Source organism: Hyla sarda, chromosome 1 (assembly GCF_029499605.1).
Source record: "Hyla sarda isolate aHylSar1 chromosome 1, aHylSar1.hap1, whole genome shotgun sequence".
Classification (NCBI taxonomy): domain Eukaryota; kingdom Metazoa; phylum Chordata; class Amphibia; order Anura; family Hylidae; genus Hyla; species Hyla sarda.
The window spans coordinates 494,550,580-494,575,582 of record NC_079189.1 but is presented as its reverse complement, the minus strand read 5'-3'; the positions used below and the strand labels follow the sequence as shown (position 1 = coordinate 494,575,582).

The following is a 25,003-nucleotide window of genomic DNA, read 5'->3' as shown; positions in this document are numbered from 1 at the left end:
ATATAGAGAGGGGGGGCTCCATACAGGAGATCGCGGGGAGCCCCAGCGCTCGGACCCCCGCAATCTAAAACTTATTCCCTATCCTGAAGAATTAGTTTTTTCGGTATGACATTTCTCCTTTAACCCCTTAACGACATAGGACGTAAATGTACGTCCTGATGCCCTGGTACTTAACACACCATTTACGTCCTATACATGACGGGAGCACTAAACCGGTGCTCACATTATGCATGGCAGATCCTGGCTGCTGTCAGCAGCCAGTGACCCACCATTAATGGTAGACATCAGAGGTCACGCTGATGTCTGCCATTAACCCCTCAGATGCCGTCATCAATACAGATCGAGGGATTGCGGTCGTTTGAACGGATGATCGAGTCATCCGCGGCGCTGCTGCGGGCATCCGCTCATCCAACATGGTGGACGGAGGTCACCTTACCTGTTTTGGCCATCTCCTCTGGTCTGAGATGGAGCAGACCAGAGAAGATAGCTGATAATACTGATTAGTGCTATGCATAGCACTGTTCAGCCAATGCAATCTAATGATTGCTATAAATAGTCCCCCTTCTGCACTCCGATTCACACTTATGAATTTCCGCTTGCGCAAGTGGAAATTCATAAGTGTAAATGGGTGTGCGGAATCTTATAGAAATCTATGGGCTTTAATTTGAGGCGGAATTCCGCAAGCGGAAATTGTGCCATGTGAATAGACCCTTAATGGGACCAACCTGCTGACAGTCTTCAACCGATAGATCAAGTACATATGTTGTTATAATAGTATTTTTTTTTCATAGACATAGCAGTATCTTCTTAATACATAGTAAAATAGAGGTTCTGTTTTAAATTGTTTCTTAGAAAAAAGATTCCTATTAGACATAGCAGTAGAATTGTTATTATCCATGGCCATCTATAAACACTTCCTTTTAAAATCTTTGAGATGTTGGGGTGGTTCTTGGCTCACCTTATATTGCGGTTTGAAGGCTCTGTTCAGAGGTCTGTTAAGGATTCTGGTACTTTCGATGGCAAGAATAGTTCATCCTGCATTGGTAAACTTACTGTATGTGGAATCCATTGGTCCAAAAAAGTGTCATGACTGGGGAAACTTTGAAAGCATCTCAGTGAATCCCATTATGACGATGATTTGTCTGAGTTCTCGTTTTGCATCCATCACACAAAAGATCTGGCCCAGTGGCGTGGCTTCTCTTATAAATGGAAGCCATAAGACTGGTTGGAATATTGACTATATCAGATCAGGTAGGAGAATGGAATTATATTGTCACTTAAAATGTAAATCTTGAGCCTCGTGTTCAGCTCCAGAAAGAGGCATCAAATCGATTTTAGTTTTGCCTAGAGCTAGTTTACATTGCTTCACATCCTCAATTGATGGATCTATATCCAACTCAGTGTATCAGTGCACAGAACAAGATAAGGTTCTCTCTGGCATCACTGGATTGATGAATTCAGCGCAGTCAGACTCTCAATTATCCCTTTGAGCCCATTTATTTTTTTTGATTTGTTATGTGATCTGAGGCTTGGGATTATTACAAGAGGATTTTCTTGACTGGTCTAAAAGATACAAATAACTGACATTAGTGCTCAATAGTTTGGAATTTTTGCTCGCTCTCTGCATTTATGTGTTTTATGCAGATAAAAATATGAAGTGAGAGATTTGATCAAGGCAGAATTTGTGCAGCACAATTCAGTTTTCTGAGTTTAAGATATGACTGAATATAATCTGAAAGATGAAGAGTTTGCTCTTCTGAATGAATGTTATATTGCATATATATATTTAGCTTTAACTGTTAACATTTTTCTCTATTTTGATTTTTAGGCTGAGCAGAGTTTTAACGAAGAAGAAGAGGAAAAACTTCAAGCAGCTTTTTCATTGGATAAGCAAAGTCTAAAATTGGTCTTGGAGACTATCTCTTTCATTCTGGAACAGGTATCACAAATCTCGTTCACAGAAAGGAAGACTACAGCTGTAATTTACACATTTATTTTATTTTTGTGATTTTTCAAATTTTTTGTAAAATAGTAAAATTACAGTGAATAAAATGCAACATGTGAACATGGCCTAAAGGTCACATATTTGCACAAATGTAGTCCCACAGGGGGTCGCCTAGCCTACAATGGGAACTGACTCGCTACAGGAAAGATGTTTACGGATACAGAGAAATATTTCAGTTTTTTTTAAGTATTTAAGTTTTGCAATATTCGATAACAAACCTCGCCAACATGGCGTAATAAGAATAATACAGACAGTAGCACTCCCAAGAGGTCCTAGAGACCAGCACTATAACAATAGTAAGAAGGGAGATTACAACAATTGAAGCACCCAAGTGACAGAAGGGCAACACTGAGACCCCTTTAAGGGAGGCTTAGCACAGACAGACATCCAAACATGAAACCAGACACACTTCCCAGCACCAGCCCCCCCCCAGGCTCAACCATTGAACTGCAAGATCAGTCTGCAACAACCTACTGAGACACTCTTTCCGGCGGGTCAGCCGAGACCTCCAACAACAACCAAGGAGTCCATACCCTGTGAAATTTCCTAGGGCACTTGCGACTGAGATATAAGGCCTGATATAATAGAACATTTATTCACCAGAGCTATCCACCTAGACAACGGGGGAGTGGCTGTATCCTTCTATGTCATGACCACCACTTTACGGGCACAGAACAGGAGAAAATGTATCAGCAAACGTCTATGTGTCCAAGAGATCAGGTCATTGAGAACCCCCAACAGACACAACACTGGATCAAGTATAAAAGAAAATTCCAAATGCTCAGCCAAAAACCCCATCACCTCCCTCCAGAAGACTGCAATGACAGGACACTCCCACACTGCATGCAAGAAGGTACCAACCTCCGAGAAGCATCTAAAGCATAAATCAGTGGGGGCGACTCCAATACACTTGAGCCTAGAGGGGGTATGATACAACCGTAAGACATATCTATATTGGATCAGCATATCCCTACTACTAATCACAGTTGCATTATAGGAGCCCTCAACTTCCTTCCATTGACCCTCAGAGAGACCTGGAATATCTGCTACCCATTTAGGAAAGGCCAGTGAGAAAGGGCTAGGCCCCAATGACTGGAGAAGGGCATAGGATTGAGTAAGAGGTTTGGAGAGATCTGTGGTGCCCAGGAATAGCTCAACCTCCGAGGACACAGGGGTAAATAACAGGGAGCCATACTGTGCCCGAACCGCATGCCGAAACTGAAAATACTGGAATAGGGCATTTCCAGGGATGCCATAACGTTATCTCATGTCCAAGAACGATAGGAAAGCCTGATTCTCCCGGAATAAGTGGATCACAAATTTGACTCTATGTGATCCCCAACAACTGGCCTCCTGTAACCCATGCAGGGGAGGTAGATTTACGTTCCCCCACAAGTGTGCCCTAGGAGATACCAGGGGCTGTGGGACCTTACTCAACACCACAGACCAAACCTTAGCGATAGTCAACAGAGGAATAGGGAAGGTAGAACCAGAGGGATACCTGTAAAGTGTATTTATCAGAGCCTCATGCGACCCCATAATCGCATCAGCCAGGGCCGTTACTGAGTTTGAGAGATCCAGGTCGATCCACCACACTGCATAGACCAGCTGAGAGGCAAGAAAATAGTTATAGACATCAGGGGCAGCCAAGCCGCCATGCCGCTTTGGAGCCTGAAGAAGGGCTCGACCGAGCCTGGGAGGCTTTCCCTGCCAATAGAAGGATCCCAGAGCACCACAAAGCGCACCAGAAATATTACAGTTTTAATGTTACTGTAATGTGTTACTGTAACAATAATTTTCTCTGATTTAATTTCTTGTTTTTAACTCTTGATTACTTTTGAGTAGCAAGGCAAAGTTTGTGCATGCAAACAGTTTGTAGGTAGCAAATGGCTAGATATGAAGTCTCATAAGACTAATATGGTTGTTTGTACAGATAAGAAATTTAGAGGGGAGATTGCAATAAGGATTGTGGGCTATTCATTCTCAGTAATGATATGGGTCCCAGGGTTGGACTCCCACCAAGTATAAATTGGTGGCATATTCTTGTGACATCTGTAAAAAAAAAAAAAAATTACATTTTTTTTCCGTTTGGCTAGAGGAAAAGTTTTTCTGCATGATACTTCTGTAAGCAAGGTAGGGGTTATCCACCATAAGGTGATTTTAGTACGTACCTGGCAGACAGTAATGGACATGCTAAGAAAGGATCTGCGCTTGTCTTGGGGCTAAATGGCTATGTTGTGAGATTACCATAACGCTGTGGCTAACTTTTTGTGAACTTGTATTTCCTGTTTGACTTTTCTTCTTTTGCCTACAAATCCCATAATTCCATTTTCATCCCTCCCACACATCAGCCACCCCACCCATTGAAACATAAATGAGCTGCATCCTTTCAAAAGAACTGTGGTTTTCAATCAGGGAGCCTACAGCTGTTGCATCAGTTGCAGATTGATCTCTCTCCCACCAAGTGATCACTCTACCCATTGAAGCAGACAGGCTCCCTGTCGTCAGTTGAACAGTGAGTCAGATCTCGGCTGCACTGCAACCTGGGAAAAATCTGAGACAACAGTCATTTTGTATGCTGGTAAAAATAAATATTGGGGTGAAAATCACAGAAGAATTGTGAGAAAACCATCACGCACAGGTACAGACACTATATTATGAACTACACTAACTTTACAGCCCCTGTAGCATAGTCAAATTAAAAAATTAAAAAATTCCTGGAATACCCCTTTAAGCTTTTACATAATGTGGTTTTAAGAATTTGCCAGATATTTGTGAGGTAATGGTAAGATTTAGCAGGTGTATGAAAGTAAGTAAGAGCAGGTGTATGAAAGTAAGTAAGTAAGTAAGAGCAGTATGTAAGTTTGTAAGTAAGTAAGTAAGTAAGAGCAGGTGTATGAAATTCAACCCCTGCCAATTCCGTCTGCCTGCAAAAATAGAATGGGTTGTCCTAGGGAGTTCAGTGACCCTTTAGTTTGGTTACTGTAAGGGTCCATGCACACTGAGGAAATTCAGCAAGGAATTTTTTCACTGCATTTTTTTCAGCAGATTGGTGCATATTTCCTGCAAACTTTTACAAGAAAATAAGCATCAGTAGGCTTTTCCTGGCAGATTCCGAATTTTCTACCTGTCAGAAATTCCACAGTGTGAACAGTGCGGCAGGATCCCATTAAAAACAATGGGAGGCTGCTGAAAACAGAATTCCCCTTAAGAATTTCCTCTTGAAAATTCAGATTGGAATTTCCTCAGGGTGCATAGGCCTTTTATAGGATGCCACTGTTGCATCCTAAAATTTATTTTCTCCAAGATCTTCCACAGAGCAAGGTAAATATTTACTGTGATGCTTAGTGCATAAAAGTCCCCAATGCTATGCTAACTCAATGACTGCAGAGTTCCAAACCTCATCTGCCATTACAATCAGCACAAACACTGTGCATCAGGAGCTTCATGGCAAGAGTTTCCATGTCCACGCAGCTACATGCAAGCCTTACATCATCATTGCACAATGCAAGCCATTTTGGAGTGATGAATCATGCTCCTATCTGGCAGTCTAATAGCCAAGTCTGGTGTTGAAAAAAGCCAAAGAGAACCTTACCTGCCTAACTGCATTTGGTTAACTATTGGTGGTGGAGGAATTATGCTATTGGACTATTTTGAGAGGCTGGCCTTGAACCCAGTGAAGAGAAATGTTAATGTTTAAGATAAATGTATATATTTTGGACATTTGTATGCTTCCAAATTTGTGGATACAGTTTGGTGTAGTCCCTTTTTTTTATTCCAGCTTGACAATGCCCCAGTGCACATAGCAAATTCCAAAAAGACATGGTTGGGTGAGTTTGTGGGGGAAGAACTTGACTGACCCATACAGAGCCCTGTCCTCAACCTTATCAATCACCTTTGGGATGAGTTAGAGTAGAGATTATGAGCCAGACCCTTTTTTACAACATATGTCTGACCTCACCAATGTTCTTCTGGATGAATCTGTAAAACTACCCACAGACGCCTCCAAAATTGTGTAGAACTTCTTTCCAGAAGAGTAAAAGCTGTTATAAGAGAGGGACACACACACACACACATCTGCAGGTGTAGTCTGTAGGTGTCCCAGTACTTTTGTACAAATCGACACTGATTTATTAAAATATGGGAGAGAAAACCTGGAGAAATTTTGCCCACAGCAACCAATGGCAGTTCAGATTTGACTTTACCAGAGTTAGTTTAAGGAGATATATCATGCAAGAAAAAGTATCCCCTATCCAAAGGATACAGGATAAGTTTTAGATCATGTGGGGGGGGTCTGACTGCTGGGACCCCGCGCGATCTCCTGCACAGGACCCCGGCTCTCCCGCAAATGGAGCATGTTGACCCCCACACGATGGTGCAGCTGACATGCCCCCTCTATGTATCTCTATAGGAGAGCCAGAGATAGCCAAACACAACGCATATAAAAAATAGTAAAAATTAATAAATCAACATATCTGGTATTGCCATGTGCGGAAATATCCAAGCTATCAATGTATAATATTTGTCATCCCGTACGGTGAATGGCATAAACGTTAAAAAAAAATCACATATACACAAAAGTAGTACAGCTAAAAACAACAGATTATAGTGCAAAAAAAGAGCCATAACTCTATGGAAACCTGGTAATTGGTTCTGGAGCCACCAAAATGTCATCCAAAAATAGGAAAAAGTGAGGATTAAACAAAAATAAGTAGATAACTAATATAGATAAAGCAAATCCTTCCATATAAATGAAAGAACAATCTTCTAGGAGCTGTAAATCACTGTCTATGTAGAGGACAGGAGCTTCTTCAGGGTCCTGTACAGTACCCGCAATGTCCTAAAAAAGTCAAATGGAGGCACCCTTACCTGGTGTCCAAAGGAGCAGCTAACTGTGGTACAGGTAAAGAGCAGTACAGAACATGTAGTACCACCCTGTACTTTAGTGGGGCGCTACCAGACACCAGTCAGTGCATGCACTTCAGTAATACAGGTGTTTTTCCAGTGAATGCCCATTCTGATTGGTCAGGTCTTCCAACCATTGACACGTTTCGCAGATCTGGATTGTCCATAGCATTGTATGTTGAGTCTGGTTTCGAGTTACAATGGTCCAGAAAAGGCCATTGCATGTTAAAACTATTGTATGGTGAGGCCATTGTAAGTTGAGGGATCCCTGTACTTATTTTTGTCAAAAAGCTTTTTAAAGCAGTACAAAAAAAGAAAAGCATGTAACCATGAATATCCTTTTAATTGTATTGACCCATAAAATAAAGAGAACATGTCAGTTTTACCGTAAAGTGCACTGTGTGTAAACTAAAACCCCCAAAATGAGCAAAATTGTTTTGTTTTCTCAACAAATTTTGTTGGGTTGTGCTGTACATTTTTATGGTAAAATGAAAGGTGTCATTACAAAGTACAATTGTCCGCTCTAAAAACAAGCTATTGCATAGCATTGATCAGTGTACGTAAAAAGTGTACAAAAAAAGAGAGAATAAATGTGAATAAGCCCCCCCCAAATAAAAGTTTAAATCACCCCCCCTTTTCCTATTTTTTAAATAAAATAATGTAATAAAAAAATCATATGTGGTACCACCGCGTGCGTAAATGTCTGAACTATTAAAATATAAGGGTAGCTAAACCGCACGGTCGATTGCGTACACGTAAAAAAATACCAGTGTCCAAAATTGTGCATTTTCGGCCACTTCATATACCATAAAATATTTAATAAAAAGCGATCAAAAAGTCCCATCAAAACAAAAATAGTACTGATAAAAACTACAGATCACGGCGCAAAAAATTTGCCCCCATACAGCCCTGTATGCGGAAAAATACAAAAATTATAGGGGTCAGAAGATGACAATTTTAAACATACAAATGTTGGTGCATGTAGTTAGGATTTTTTTCAGTAGTAAAATAAAATAAAATCTGCATAAATTGGGTTTCCCTGTAACCGTATGGACCTACAGAATAAAGATGAGGCATTTTTACCGAAAAGTGCACTGTGTATAAATGGAAGCCCTAAAAAGTGGTAAAATCGTGTTTTTTATTTTTATTTATTTTTATTTCACCCCACAAAAATGTTTTTTTGTTGCTCTGCAGATTGTTATAAAATAAGTAATGTCATTACAAAGTACAATGGGTCTGTAGGTTTTTTAGAAGGTGAGGAGGAAAAACGAAAGTGCAAAAACGAAAATTGTTTTGAGTCCTTAAGGCACTGTTTTCCAAACGGGGTGCCTACCGCTGTTGCAAAACTACAACTCCCAGCATGCCCAGACTGCTTTTGTCTGTCTGGGCATGCCAGGAATTGTAGTTTTGCAACAGCTGGAGGCACCCTGGTTGAAAAACACTGCCTTAAGGTGAAAATAGGCTGAGTCCTTAAGGGGGTGAAAGAAACACCAAACGTAGAAATAAATGAATAATAATAGAAGATAAACCTGCTGACATTTTTTGTGAGATTTTATTCATGTTTCTGAAACAAATTGTCTTCCTGCAGAGAATACTGGGGTTAATTTTCTGCCAATCTGATTTATTTTCTTTGTTCTAGGGGTGGGGCTTAGTTATGGAGGTGGAGCTTAACTTAACAGTCTTTGTATGATACACAAAGACACAGTTGGGAGGCTCCTGGTGCAGCTATTTGTCTTAAAGCCAGGCACAGGATAGAGCAATAGTAAACAAGGGTTGGGGTGGTTGGCTGATCTCCTAGGACAAATAGAGTGTATAAGTTAAAATAAATAAATGTGTATGTGTGTGTATTTTGATTGTAATATAAGATAAAAAGGATCAAAATAAATGAGTCAATTAAAAGGAATCTTTTATCAATGTCACTCGCACTAACCTGCTGGTACAGGTGTGTAGTGCGGGTAACACTAATGATAATGATACTTATCCCCGATCCGTTTTCCCGTACATCTGTTGTCCTAATCCTGCGGAGCCAGACCCAGTGGAGAAGCCACAGCGGTGACATCGTGGTTCTCCTGCCATGCATCAAGCCTGCTGCCAGATTACAGAAGATAACAGACGAAGGGGACCACGGATCGAGGTAAGTATCATTATAATCGGTGTCACCCATATTACACGCCTGTACAAACAGGTTAGTGTGGATGATTCCCTTTAAGGAATAATTGCTAGGATATACTTTTTTGTTCATGTTCTCAATTTAGCATTCCTTTAAAGGATCCTGAAAGCTGAACGTTTATCTCAGTCACCTAATGTCATGTACATTATTTTACAGGCTGTGTATCACAATTTAAAAACTCCAGTGTTTCGCCAGCAGCTGGAGAACATCCATCTAGAGCCCAGTAAAACTGAAGCATTTGCCAATGTCTGGGATAATGCTGGGCAGGAGACTGTGGAGAAGTTTAGACAAAGGACTTTAACTCCAAAAAAGGTAATCATGCCAGCGAATGCAGTTTTTCTCCCTTTTATAGATACCAGTTGGAGTTTATGATGGTAATTTTATTTATGTATGTGAAGACAAAGAAAATCATTCATTCCTTTAGGATCCACTCCTGACTAGTTTGAAAAAGGCAACAGTAAAAATGTGTCTTGGTACTTTCAGTTTTTCAGCTATTTAAGGGGTGCTCCACCATAAGGTGATTTTAGTACGTAATGGACATGCTTAGGAAGGATGTGCGCTGGTCTTGGGGCTATATGGGTATGTTGTGAGATTACCATAACACTGTGGCTAGCTTTTTGTGAACTGGTATTTCCTGTTTAAGTTTTCTTCTTTTGCCTACAAATCCCATAATTCCACTTTCCTCCCTTCCACACATCAGCCACCCCACCCATTGAAGCATAAATAGTTGCATCCATTCAAAAGACCTGTGGTTTTCAATCAGGGTGCCTACAACTGTTGCATTAGTTGCAGATTGACCCCCCCCCCCCCCCTCCCACTAAGCGATCCCTCCACCCATTGAAGCAGACAGGCTCCCTGTCATCAGCTGACTAGTGAGTCAGGTCTCAGCCACATTGCAACCTGGGAAAAATCCGAGACAACAGTCATTTTGTGTGCTGGTAATAATAAATATTGGGGGTGAAAATCACAGAAGAATTGTGAGAAAAGCGGCACACACAGGTACAGACACTATATTGTGAACTACACTAACTTTACAGCCCCTGTAGCATAGTCAAATAAAAAAAAATCCTGGAATACCCCTTTAACATTGGTTGTGATTTTCCAAAAATGTCCCTTTGAATAATGTAGAGGTTTTTGTGCACGCCTTGTGTACCTGATAACACTCCCCTAACTCACACTCCTGTATATTCCTGTGAAACTTTGTTCTACACCTCTGTCCCCTAGCAAAGCAGAAATTCTGGGGGAGATTCTCGAAAACTGCTGTAATTTCTGTTCCAGCGATATTATTTACACCTTTTTTTTTTCTTCTCACATTTTCAAAGGTCTTTTGTGCTCCTTTGAAAATATGTGAAAATTCATTTTCGCGGCACTTTTTTTTTTTTTCCTGCCCCAATTTTTTTTTTTTTTGCAGCCATATTTGGATTTTTTGTGCCAAAATTGCCAATTTTTGCGCCAAAATTTACATCTCGGAAAATTCTGGCGGAAAACATCTCACAAAATATTCCATGGTTAATAATGCCCAGACAAACGATAACTGTATAAATAAAACATTTCTGAGCTTAAATGTGAGTGAAGGTGCAGTGACCAAGGGAAAAAAAAAATCTATTTTTTTTTAACCCCCTTCCCGCAGAATGTCATATATAAACGCCGGGTTGTGCAGTGCGTTCGCGCATCCCGGCGTTTATAAATGACATTCAGTTAACCCGGCGATGCGCAGCCTTCGTCCCCCGTTAATGTAAACATTTTTTATTTTTTACACTAACATGCTGATGTTGCCCTATACTTTACATTTTCACAAGAGGTAAAAGGGAAAAAAGCCCCCCAAAATTTGTAACGCAATTTCTCCCGACTACAGAGATACCCCATATGTGAGCGCAAAGGGCTCTGGGGGCGCACAACAAGGCCCAGAAGGGAGAGCGCACCATGTACATTTGAGGTGATTTGCACAGGGGTGGCTGATTGTTACAGCGGTTTTGACAAACGCAAAAAAAACAAAACCCCACATGTGACCCCATTTCGGAAACGACACCCCTCTCGGAATGTAATGAGGGGTGCAGTGAGAATTTACCCCCCACAGGTGTCTGACGGATCTTTGGAACAGTGGTCCGTGAAAATGAAAACTTGTACAGCCCACTGTTCCAAAGATCTGTCAGACACCAGTGGGGGGCAAATGCTCACTGTACCCCTTGTTACGTTCCTCAAGGGGTCTAGTTTCCAAAATGGTATGCCATGTGTTTTTTTTTTTTTTGCTGTTCTGGCACCATAGGGGCTTCCTAAATGTGACATGCCCCCCGAGCAAAATTTGCTCTCAAAAAGCCAAATATGACTCCTTCTCTTCTGAGCATTGTAGTTCGCCCATAGTGCACTTCAGGTCAACTTATGGGGTACCTCCATACTCAGAAGAGATGGGGTTACAAATTTTGGGGGGTATTTTCTGCTATTAACCCTTGCAAAAAGGTGAAATTAGGGGGGAAACACATTTTAGTGGAAATTTTTTTAATTTTTTTTTACATATGCAAAAGTCGTGAAACACCTGTGGGGTAATAAGGCTCACTTTATTCCTAATTACATTCCTCAAGGGGTCTAGTTTCCAAAATGGTATGCCATGTGTTTTTTTTTTTTTGCTGTTCTGGCACCATAGGGGCTTCCTAAATGTGACATGCCCCCCGAGCAAAATTTGCTCTCAAAAAGCCAAATATGACTCCTTCTCTTCTGAGCATTGTAGTTCGCCCATAGTGCACTTCAGGTCAACTTATGGGGTACCTCCATACTCAGAAGAGAAGGGGTTACAAATATTGGGGGTATTTCCTGCTATTAACCCTTGGAAAAATGTGAAATTTGGGGGGAAACACACATTTTAGTGAAAAAAATTTTTTTTTTGCTGTTCTGGCACCATAGGGGCTTCCTAAATGCCACATGCCCCCCAAAAACCATTTCAGAAAAACGTACTCTCCAAAATCCCCTTATCGCTCTTTCCCTTCTGAGCCCTCTACTGCGCCCACCGAACACTTTACATAGACATATGTGGTATGTGCTTACTCGAGAGAAATCAGGCTACAAATATAAGTACCGTATATACTCGAGTATAAGCCGACCCGAGTATAAGCCGAGACCCCTAATTTCAACCCAAAATCCCAGGAAAAGTTATTGACTCGAGTATAAGCCTAGGGTGGGAAATACCTCATCCCCCCATGTAATCATCCAGACCCGTCATTAACATCCTCATCATCATCCCCTTGTCATCATCCCACACATCCCCCCTTCATCATCCCCTTATCATCCCACACATCCCCCCTTCATCATCCCCTTATCATCCCACACATCCCCCCTTCATCATCCCCTTATCATCCCGCACATCCCCCCTTCATCATCCCCTTATCATCCCGCACATCCCTCCTTCATCATCCCCTTATCATCCCACACATCCCCCCTTCATCATCCCCTTGTAATCATCCCACACATCCCCCCTTCATCATCCCCACCCCCCTTCATCATCCCCACACCCCCCCTTCATCATCCTCTTCTCATCATTCGCCCTCAGTGGTCTTCAACCTGCGGACCTCCAGAGGTTTCAAAACTACAACTCCCAGCAACTCCTTGCTGGGAGTTGTAGTTTTGAAACCTCCGGAGGTCCGCAGGTTGAAGACCACTGCGGCCTTCAACATCATCCAGCCCCCTCTCACCCCCCTTTAGTTCTGAGTACTCACCTCCGCTCGGCGCTGGTCCGGTCCTGCAGGGCTGTCCGGAGAGGAGGTGGTCCGGTGAGGAGGTGGTCCGGGCTGCTATCTTCACCGGGGGCGCCTCTTCTCCGCGCTTCCGGCCCGGAATAGAGGCGTTGCCTTGACAATGACGCAGAAGTACGTTGGCAATGAACGCACCTCTGCGTTGTTGTCACGGCAACGTGACTATTCTGAGGCCGGGCCCGAAGCGCTTAGAAGAGGCCTCCCCGGTGAAGATAGCACCCCGGAACCACTATCCCACCGGACCACCTCCTCTCCGGACAGTCCTGCAGCACCGGACCAGCGCCGAGCGGAGGTGAGTATTCAGAACTAAAGGGGGTGAGAGGGGGCTGGATGATGTTGAAGGCCGCAGTGGTCTTCAACCTGCGGGCCTCCGGAGGTTTCAAAACTACAACTCCCAGCAAGCCCGGACAGCCGATGGCTGCCCGGGCTTGCTGGGAGATGTAGTTTTGAAACCTCTGGAAGTCCGCAGGTTGAAGACCACTGCGGGTGGGGGAGTTCACTCGAGTATAAGCCGAGGGGGGTGTTTTCAGCATGAAAAATCGTGCTGAAAAACTCGGCTTATACTCGAGTATATACGGTATACATTTTCTCCTTTTACCCCTTGTAAAAATTAAAAAATTGGGTCTACAAGAACATGCGAGTGTAAAAAATGAAGATTGTGAATTTTCTCCTTCACTTTGCTTCTATTCCTGTGAAACACCTAAAGGGTTAAAATGATGACTGAATGTCATTTTGAATACTTTGGGGGGTGCAGTTTTTATAATGGGGTCTTTTGTGGGGTATTTCTAATAAGAAGACCCTTCAAATCCACTTCAAACCTGAACTGGTCCCTGAAAAATAGTGAGTTTGAAAATGTTGTGAAAAATTGGAAAATTGCTGCTGAACTTTGAAGCCCTCTGGTGTCTTCCAAAAGTAAAAACTCGTCACTTTTATGATGCAGACATAAAGTAGACATATTGGAAATGTGAATAAACATTTTTTTTTATTTATAATATACATTTTCCTTACAAGCAGAGAGCTTCAAAGTTAGAAAAATGCAAAATTTTCAAATTTTTCATAAAATTTTAGGATTTTTCACAAGGAAAGGATGCAAGCTACCACAAAAATTTACCACCATGTTAAAGTAGAATATGTCACGAAAAAACAATCTCAGAATCAGAATTATAACTAAAAGCATTCCAGAGTTATTAATGTTTAAAGTGACAGTGGTCAGATGTGCAAAAAACGCTCTGGTCCTTAAGGCCAAAATGGGCTTGGTCCTGAAGGGGTTAAAGAATGTTTTTAAATATTTCTTTTTTTAATAATTACTTAAATAACACCTTTTCAAAAAAAAAAAAAAAAACTATAACACTACAACCATTTCTGTGATTTCAACATCACACACATTTCATCAAAAGCTGGTGGAAAGCTTTTTTTTTTTTTTTTTTTTCTTTTTTTTTTTTTTTAAATCAACTGGTGCTAGAAAGTTAAACAGATTTGTAAATTACTTCTATGAAAAAATCCCAATCCTTCCAGTACTTTTTAGGGGCTGTATACTACAGAAGAAATGCTTTTCTTTTTTTGATTTCTCTGATGTCACGACCACAGTGCTCTCTGCTGACCCCTGCCCTGCTGTCCATTTTTGGAACTATCCAGAACAGGAGAAAATCCCCATAGCAAACATATGCTGCTATGGACAGCAGAGGTCAGCAGAGAGCACTGTGGTTGTGACATCGGAGAAATCCAAAAAAGAAAAGCATTTCCTCTGTAGTATACAGCCCATAAAATGTATTGGAAGGATTAAGAAGTAATAGAAGTAACTTACAAATCTGATTTACAAGAAGATAATTCGGGCTCAGGGTAAAGGATATGAGGACACCGCTGGTTTATTTATCAAGATATTATTATTTATTAGTTTATTAATAATAAAATTAATTTTAGAGACAACAGTAATTTTGGTTACAGTTGAACATAGAACCACTCCAATTCTCCTCTAATTTACAAATCTGTTTAACTTTCTGGCACCAGTTGATTTAAAAAAAATCCATGGGAGTACCCCTTTAACTATCATGTAAAGCAGACAGGCCCACTTTTACAAAACTGACGGGAACAGTGTAAACCGTGGCAGAAAGCTCTTTAAGGGTGCGTTCACGTGTGTATTTTTGCTGCAGATCTTGCTGCTGCAGATTTTGCTGCCCATTGACTTTAATGGGCAGCAAAATCTGCAGAAGCAAATCTGCAGCAGATCTGCAGCAAAATACGCACGTGTGAATGCACCCTGAAAATGTGGTAGATACTTTTCCCGGCAAAATGTAAAAAAAAATGTTCCCGCAAAATTCTCTGAGAATCTCCCCCACTGTACATGAATCAAGCAGAAGACGAGAGCAAAGGGCCGGCTTTCTTTTTGTTGTACGTGCTGTTTGTTGAGATGCCTGTGAACTCCTGTGTTGCAGCTGCGTCCTTTTTACTTTTCTTTCTGATAAGTTTTTTTCTATTACCTCTTAGAAACATGAAGCAGAGGGGGACAATGTCTCATAAATAAGGCAGAAATTATGTCTGAGAGCTACCAGGAGGGGCATAAAGGGGACCTACACACACATTTTAATTACCAAAATGTGAATGACATTTTTACAAAACTGTGGCACATTTATTTAACATCTAGATGCTGGCTGCATGGGCTCCATGGCAAGGAAAAGTTCAGTGGAGAAACAACACACCATGTATGTGTATGCAGCACATATTACATGTATTAATATGTGTGTGACTACACATATCTATAAAGATATATATATATATATATATATATCTATATATATATATATATATATATATATATATATATATATATATATATATATATATATATCTCTGTACACATCTCACTGGACTCTTTATTAGGTACAGATTGCTGGTACGGGTTGGATCCCCTTTTGCCTTCAGAACTGCCTTCATTCTTTCTGGCATAGTTTTCTACAATGTGGTGGAAACATTTCTCAGAGATTTTGGTTCATATGGACATGATAACCTCTTTGTTGGCTGCACATCAATGATGCAAATATCCTGTTCCACCTCATCTTAAAAGGGGCTCTTTTGGATTGAGATTTGGTGACTGTTGTGTGCCATTGTAGTACAGTGAACTCCTTGTCATGTTTAAGAAACCAGTTTGAGATATAGTGAGCTTTGTGACATGGAGTATTATTCTGCTGGAAGTAGCCATCAGAGGATGGGTCCACTGTGGTCATAAAGGGACGGACATGGTCAGCCCAATTGGTACTAAGGGGCCAAAAGTGTGCCAAGAAAATGTCCCCAAAACCATTACATCACCACCACCAGCCTGAATCCAAGTTTTCATGTTGGTTTCTCTTAATTCTGACTGTACAACCTGAATTGTCCCAGCTTGATTTGAGACTCATCACGACAGACAAAATTCTTCCAGTCTTTCATTGTCCAGTTTTGGTTAACCTGTGCAAACTGTAGCCTCTGTCTCCTGTTCTTAGCTGACAGGAGTGGCACTTGGTATGGTCTTCTGCTGCTGTTGGCCCTCTCCTTCAAGGTTTGACGAGTTGTGTGTTCAGAGATGATATTGCACGAAGCACCCCAGTTAAAATCAGTCCCCGGAGTATGTTCGCTCCGGGTCTGATTACCGGGTGGGTGGTGCTGGGGTGCTATGTGCAAGATCACGGGGTCCCCAGCGGCGGGACCCCCGTGATCAGGCATCTTATCCCCTATCCTTTGGATAGGGGATAAGATGTCTAAGCGCCGGAGTACCCCTTTAAAGGGGTATTCTGGCCTTAGATATCTTATTCCCTATCCAAAGGATAGGGGATAACATGTTTGATTGTGGGGGTCCCCCACTGGGACCCCCGACGATCTCCGCTGCTCCCTAGATGGAGATGGGACATCACACCACACCCCCCTCGTGACGTTACACCACGCCCCCTCTATTAATGTCTATGGGAGGGGGTGTTATGGCCATCACAAACCCTCCCATAGACATGAATGAAGGGGGCGTGGCGTGACGTCATAAGGGTTTGATTTGATTTTGCCCATAGCAAACAATCAAGACATCAATGAAGGGGGCGTGTTGTGACATCTTGAGTGGGCGTGACATCACATCTCTGTCTCGGGAGCAGCGCCTGGCACAGAATTCCGGGAGCTGTACAGAGATCGTGGGGGGTCCTAGCGGCGGGATCCTTGCAATCAGACATCTTATCCCCTATCTTTTGGATAGGGCATAAGATGTCTAAGGCTGTAATAACCCTTTAAATTTCCTTCTTTACCATTTTGATACTCGGTTTGGACTTCAGCAAGCGGTCTTGACCATGTCTACATGCCTAAATGCATGGAGTTGCTGCCATGTGATTGGCAATTTGTGTTAACAAGCAACTTATTTACCTAATGAAATAGCCAGTGAGTGTGTATATAATATATATTAGAATTCAGATAGAGAAAACAGACATGGTCACACATCCACGACATGCACCTTGTTCTAATGCAACATTTATTAAACCAACAGGTCGTTATTGTACTTTATGATCATGAAGTGCAAGCCTACTAGCCACCTCACGGCCACCTGTTATTAGCGGGTCCCTAACATCCCTAGCATATAATGGCGCAGCACTGAACGACGACCACCACCGCCGCAGTACCAGTGCCCACAAAGGGAACGACCCACTGGCAGAGCAGCCCCAGTGCCACTCAAACCAGTCCCTGGGCCATGTCTCCCCACAGACACAACACCGGGGCAGCATTGGACGCCACACAGCACCAAACCAGTGTGAACAGGTGTAAAAACTAGTGATCGACCTATTATCGGTTTGGCCGATATTATCGTCCGATATTCACGATTTTGGACATTATCGGTATCGGCAATTACCTTGCCAATATGCCGATAATTCCCCGCTTCCCCGGCCAGAGACCACTGTCGCTGCCGCCCCATTGCCTCCCCCATCCCCGGTTTTATAATTACCTGGTCCCGGGGTCCGCGCTACTTCTGGCTCCTGTGACGTCCTGCGCGCTGCGAAATGACAAGTGACGTCCTCAACGCGACGTCACCGTCATTGTGCACAGTGACAGCTCAGGACGCCGCCGGAGCCAGAAGTAGCGTGGACCTGGGAACAGGTAATAATAAAACCGGGGATGGGAGAGGCAATGGGGCAGCGGCAGTGGTGGTTGGACTAGGGAGGACCCCAGGACAGGCAGGGGGAAAGAAGCGGGCGGCGGCAGCGGTCTCTGGCCCCGCAAAAGCCGCTGCAGCTCATTGATTTAAAGCACCCACTTTAAATCATTGATCTGCAGCGGCTTCTGCGGGGCCGGGGGGGGTAAATAGCCGATAGTTATCGGCTATCGGTATGAAAGGTCACAGATTATCGGTATCGGCCCTAAAAAATCGATATTGGTCGATCCCTAGTAAAAACCCACTTACCATGTGCTCCCAGTCAAAGACAAGGAGACTGCCAAAAAGAATATGGCCCTCTGCAGCTTCTTGACAATTTATATAGGCCTAGGCTGAGGGGCAGAGTGCTGACCAAGTAATAAACAAAAAAATAAAAGGGTGTTAGAAAACACAATGTGAGTTCAAATAGAGAAAAAAGACATGGTCACACATCCACAACATGCACCTTGATCCAATGCTTCCCAGCAACAAGTCGTTAGTGTACTTTATGATCATGAAGTGCAAGCCCACTAACCACCTCACGGCCACATTGTGTTTTCTATCCCCCTCTTTTTCTTTTCTTTTTTTTTTTTTACTTGGTCAGCACTCTGCCCCTCCCCCTCAGCTAAGGCCTATATAAATTGGCAGGAAGCTGTATAGGGCCCTATTCTTTCTGGCAGTCTCCTTGTCTTTGACTGGGAGCACATGGTAAGTGAGCTTTTACACCTGTTCTCACTGGTTTGGTGCTGTGCGGCGTCCATTGCTGCCCCGGTGCTGTGTCTGTGGGAAGGCGTGGCCCAGGGACTGGTTTGAGTGGCACTGCTCTGCCAGTGGGTCGTTCCCCCTGTGGGCACTGGTGTTGCGGCGGTGGTGGTCACGGCTCAGTGCAGCCATTTTATGCTAGGGAGGTTAGGGACCTGCTACTTACAGGTGGCCGTAACGTGGCTAGCGGGCTTGCACTTCTTGATCATAAAGTACATTAATGACCTGCATTAGATCAAGGTGCATGTTTTGGATGTGCGACCATGTCTTTTTTCACTATTTGAATTCATAATATATATTAGGGATGAACAATATACATCACAATCACATTGTGATTTTTGCAAATTGCAATATGTCGATATGGCTGTCTGGGAAAATTTGCGATTACCTGCAGAGGTGGCCAGGCACTATACCGGGCACAAACGCAGGGTCTGGGCCGCTGCCGAAATTTCAATGTTAAGCCAAAGGCTGTTTGGGCATACTGGGAGTTGTAGTTTTGAAACAGCTGGAGGCACCCTGGTTGGGAAACACTGTCCTAATTAATAATAGGGGCACGAGAGAAACATAAAAAACCTGATTCTCATGTGGCCCTGGTCCCCATAGGTCTGCTGCAGATCCCGTTCATGTTCTGTCCTCGTATCTTCTCTGTGTTCCCAACAAGCAGCTGCTTCCACTATCTTTCCCGCTCAGCCAATCAGTGACCGCAGCGTTGTCATGTATCAAGCCAGTGATTGGTTGAGCAGGAAGTTCAGTAAGTCACATAAGACACTGGACTGCATGGAGGAGAATAGGATCTGCTGCAGACCTATGGAGGTAAGCATCAGGTTTTTATTTTTTATGTTTCCCACGCACCTCAGCACAATGTTAATAGGGGAGATGTGACATGGGGGGATGGGACATTGGGGGATTGACAACATGAAATGGGGGGTAGACACCTACTTAAGAACGTATACCTCATGGAGGTAAGTAATGTGCATGACAGAAAGCACCACCGAAAGCAAAAAGAAAATTATGCACAAATAGACAGCTTATAGAAAAAATATTACCAAAATCTTTATTAAATGTATCATCAATTAAAAGCAACAATACATATACATAATAAGAAAAAGACTACAGATGGGTAGGTAAGGGCTGGAACTCAGCGTGGAAATGACAATAAACATAAGTATAAGGTCAAAGGGTAATCAGGTATCAGGTATCTATATAGGATCACACATCAGGATAATGCTAAAAGCAAGCAAGAAGGCATGGAAAGAACAAATGTGAAAGCCAAACCCAGAGACCAAATGGAACAAGTATGCCAGACCTTACCTACCAACCCCAACGATCGTTTCAATGGCTTCCTCAGGGGGTGAAATGGGGGGTGTAAACATGAATTGGTGCAATAGATGTGAAATTGGTGGGGATGTAAAATGAAGGATGGACATGAAATGGTGGGGGGGGGGGGGATAGACGTTAAATTGGGGTATAGAAATAAATCAAGGAGATTGGAAATGAAATGGGGGGGATTTCACCATTTGTTTGTTATATCACAATCGCATATTAAAATTGCAATATTTACCTCCATAATCGCAATTGCAGTTTTTCCCCAAATCATGCAGCCCAAATACATATATGTGTGTGTGTGTGTGTATGTATGTGTATATATATATAACACTGTATATTATGCAAATGTGTATTTGTATGTATACACACACTCTGCTGCTTCCATTGTAAATCATTATAGTTTCATTTCAGATGTTCTGAATTGTTTCCCCGTGTAGGTATATCTCATATAAAATCTCTTTTCAGATTCATATTTTATTTCCTAAATTTACATGATATTACAGCAGCTCTCGGCTCTTCTCAATTTCCTGTATCATCTATTGTCTTTGGAACCAGGAAGGAATTTTTTCTCTGCAGCTGGCAGGTTTCCTTCAGGTATCTTCATAGTGACACGGAAGATTTGTGTGCATTCTCTTCCAGACACATCTAATGTAGACTGCCGGGCACTTGAAGATGTAATCTCCATCACCTTATCTGTTTAGGATCACGCTCCTGTTTGGCAGCTGAATCATACATCAGTATTAGCAGTCTAAAGAGCGCGTCACTGCTCTGCCACATTTAATGGGCAAACCAATAACCGTTTACAGCAGCAAACATGTATATGACACCACCTTGTTTGGCTGTAAACTTATAGGATCAGAATCATTAACTGTCGTGAAGCGTATCGAAGAAAAGCGCGTCCCGATCTGAGTTATGACTTCTCAGGAAATTGCTCCTTGTACAATCTTATAAACGCCACGTAGCCGTTCCAGTCACAGTTTGTGTTCATGATAAAAGATGTTGTTGGCTTCCTGAGAAGCCCAGAGTGCAATGAGCATCAGCATATTTCTCGTCTTACTTTGTTGCTAGTTGAATGCTATTATTGTCTTATAGTTACCACCTGATAGGAAGCTATTGTAACAAATTATAAAATGTTTTCAGCAATTGAGCAGGTTTATGAATCTGTGAATCTGCCCGAAACCAAAATGATTTGATTTTGGCCATAGCAACCAATTGAGTTTTTATTGTTGTTTTTTGTGTTTTTTATGTTTGTTTTTTCGAGTTCGTCCTACAAATAATTTTTTTTTGGCTTCATCGTCATAGTACATTTTGTGGTAAAACGAATTATGTACAATTTGGTCTGCAAAGAACAAACCCTTGTATGGGTCTGCAGATATAAAATTGAAAGAGTTATGGATTTTAAAAAGCGAGGAGGAAAATATTAAAACGCAAAACTGACCCTGTAAATCACTGGCATTACAGGGTTAAAATCTTTTTTTATTAAAATGTTTACAGATCAACCTATCAGTCAAAATGGCGATCCGCTTGTACAAGTGGATCCAGAAAGAGTGACACAGAGCAGGTGAGGGGACCACTGGTGATTATCCTGACTCATCGGACCCCCACAATCGTACTGCTGGTGTTCTGTTGAGTGTTACTAAGCCCTGTTAATGCTTTTGCAGGGCCTTTAGTATTGGGTCCTCTGCTGCTGAGACCCACAGTTTATTAAGTGAGTCTGTGCCGAAGGGCATAAATGTAGGCCCTGGTGAGTTTAGGACCAGACAGCAGTGGTGTACATTTACACTTTGGGTCCTCTAGGGTTCAAAACACTAAAAATGCCTTTTGCCTTCTATAATATCCATTTCAGATTAAAAACATAAATTTAAACTGCACATAATGTGAACTGACCCCAACCTGCTTATGTGTCTCATTAGTTTAGGCTGCTGGAATCTAGCCAAGTAATGAAATCAGCAAGTGATTTCATTAAATGGACTGAAGTGATTTTTTTCACATACCAGGCGGTATGAGGGCTCATTTTTTGCGCCATAATCTTTTTTTTTTTTTTGTATCTGTACCATTTTGGTATTGATCAGACTTTATCGCTTTTAACTTTTTTTTTTGGGATATTATAAAAATTGTAATTCTGTGGTTTGGTATATATATATTTTTTTTACATTTACGTCATTTAACGGACGGATATATAATGTTATATTTGAATAGTTTGTACAATTATGTTATGTTTTTATATAGGAAAAGGGGGTGATTTGAACTTTTAATATTGAAGAGTTTTTTTTTTACACTTTATTAGTCCCTTAGGGGACTTTTAGGAGGAATCATTAGATTCCTCATGCAGATCAATAGAGTTCTATTGAACTCCATTGATCTGTGTGCTCTGCAATCCATTGATAGAGCCTAGTCCAGGCTCTATCAGTGACAGAGCCACGGACACCAGGGAAGCAGAGGTAAGCCCTCCGGCTACCTCTATAGTAAATCGCCCCTCCCCCCGCGATGGCGCTACGGGCGGGCGATCCACCCCACTAGCTCACCAGGGAGCATTCACATTTGACAGCTGCGGGCGATCTAAAGTCGTGGCGATTGCCGCATGCTGGCTACTAGCGGTGGCCCCCAGCTACTGAAAACAGCTGTAGGCTGCAGAGTATGGTGCGCCGCTGTGCTTGTCGGGGCCTTTAACTCCTTAAGACGAAGGACGAATATTAACGTCCTCCGCCGGCTTCCGCGATATGCTGTGGGGTCACGCGGTGACCCCGCGTCATATCGGGTCGGTCCCGGTGGCCATCAACGGCCGGGACCCACAGCTAATACAGGACATCACCGATTGCGGTGATGCCCTGTATTAACCCTTCAGATGTGCCGATCAAAGCTGACCGCCGCGTCTGAAGTGAAAGTGAAAGTATCCCGGCTGCTCAGTCGGGCTGTTCGGGACCACCGCTGTGAAATCGCGGCGTCCCGAACAGCTTACAGGACACCGGTAGGGACCTTACCTGCCTCCTCTGTGTCCGATCGGCTAATGACTGCTCCGTGCCTGAGATCCAGGCAGGAGCAGTCAAGCGCCGATAACACTGATCACAGGCGTGTTATTACACGCCAGTGATCTGTGTAAAAGATCAGTGTGTGCAGTGTTATAGGTCCCTATGGGAGCTATAACATTTAAAAAAAAAAAGTGTTAATAAAGATCATTTAACCTCTTCCCTAATAAAAGTTTGAATCACCCCCCTTTCCCCATTAAAAAAATAAAACAGTGTAAATAAAAATAAACATGTGATATCGCCGCGTGCGTAAATGTCCGAACTATAAAAATATATTGTTAATTAAACCGCACGGTCAATGGCATACGCGCAAAAAAATTCCTAAGTCCAAAAAAGCGTATTTTTGGTCACTTTTTATACCATTAAAAAATGAATTAAAAGTGATCAAAAAGTCAGATCAAAACAAAAATGGTACCGATAAAAACTGATCACGCCGCAAAAAATGAGTTCCCATACCGCCCTGTACGGGAAAAAATAAAAAAGTTACAGGGGTCAGAAGATGACAATTTTAAGCGTATACATTTTCCTGCATGTAGTTATGATTTTTTCCAGAAGTGAGACAAAATTAAACCTATATAAGTAGGGTATCATTTTAACCGTATGGACCTACAGAATAATGTCATTTTTACCGAAATATGCACTGCGTAGAAACGGAAGCCCATAAAAATTACAAAATGGCGTTTTTTCTTCGATTTTGTTGCACAATGATTTTTTTTCCCCGTTTTGCAGTGGATTTTTGGGTAAAATGACTTATGTCACAGCAAAGTAGAATTGGTGATGCAAAAAATAAGCCACAATATGGATTTTTAGGTGGAAAATTGAAAGGGTTATGACTTTTAAAAGGTAAGGAGGAAAAAACGAAAATGTAAAAACTGAAAAACCCTTAGTCCTTAAGGGGTTATGGTCAAAGCAGGGCTAAGGGCCTGAAAAATTCACCTGGCCGGAACTGCATGTCCCGGGCGTCTGTGATAAGAATTCCACATCCCTGAATAGTGTGTATCACTACACAGTGTCAGCACGGAATGGACAATGTTTACTTAGTTTGATAAATTCTTTCAAGGACTTCTTAGTAGAAATACTTTGCTTTTAAGAAAATCATTGTCACATAGCACAGAATATTTGTATCCTGTGATACTGTAATGGCTATTCCAAAGACATAGAGAAAAACAACATTTTGGAAGTTAGTGGAACATTTAACATTTGTGAGGATATTTTTAGATTTGATGACAGACACGGCCGTGTCATGATCTCTGGGTCATGGGAAGTATCTACTTTTGGACTCTAAAATCCAAAGATTTTATAAAAGGAAAATTTAGCTTATCTGTTTATCACTGTTCTGGGGATTGGTCTCTTTTTGTCATTTGCTAGATATAAAATTGTGACCTATTATTATGTTCCTTTTACCTTATTTAGGACTGAATGTGAGGGGGGTTAACTTTATTTGGTCTCCTATCTATCTATCTATCTCCATCTATCTATCTCCATCTATCTATCTCTGATTTCAGCTTGCATTTTAAAAAGTGGGTTTTTACTTAGGTTTATTTACATGATTTTAGTGTTTTTTGTTGTTGTTGCTTTTGTAATTAGAAAAACATAGCGAAATATAGACAAAATACAGACTAATCCTGCCCATTGATGTGAGGTTTTTCAGAATCTGCTGTCAGGAAAAAAATGTGGCTGTTGGGATTTTAATAAAAGCATAAAGCTGAGGAGATATTCATCAAAATATACTGTAATTTAGCTTTTTTTTTTTTTTTTTTTTACTGGGAAAAGCAGAATCGGGACCCTTCAGAGGAAAATTTATCAAAATATCAACATAGAAAAAAAATACGGTAGTTTTAATATAAAACTAGCTTGGAGGTCTCATAAACAAGACCTATTAACTCTTTATGCCACAAGCATATATATTTATGGAGGGAGTGCTGTGTGTGT

The 25,003-nt window shown here is 41.9% G+C and overlaps 1 protein-coding gene across 9 annotated transcripts in view; it reads left to right on the top strand.

The window, feature by feature from the left end:
- The window catches only part of COMMD10 (COMM domain containing 10), a 458,728-nt gene that overhangs the window by 24,070 nt on the left and 409,655 nt on the right, over positions 1-25,003 (top strand). For all 9 annotated transcript variants that reach the window (XR_008847444.1, XM_056537405.1, XM_056537407.1 and 6 more), the window contains exons 3-4: positions 1,829-1,939; positions 9,237-9,392. Coding sequence is in view for 8 of the 9 variants with exons in the window: in XM_056537405.1 (XP_056393380.1) it covers positions 1,829-1,939; positions 9,237-9,392 (267 nt within the window). In the remaining variant the exon portion in view is untranslated. The remainder of the gene's footprint in view (positions 1-1,828; positions 1,940-9,236; positions 9,393-25,003) is intronic.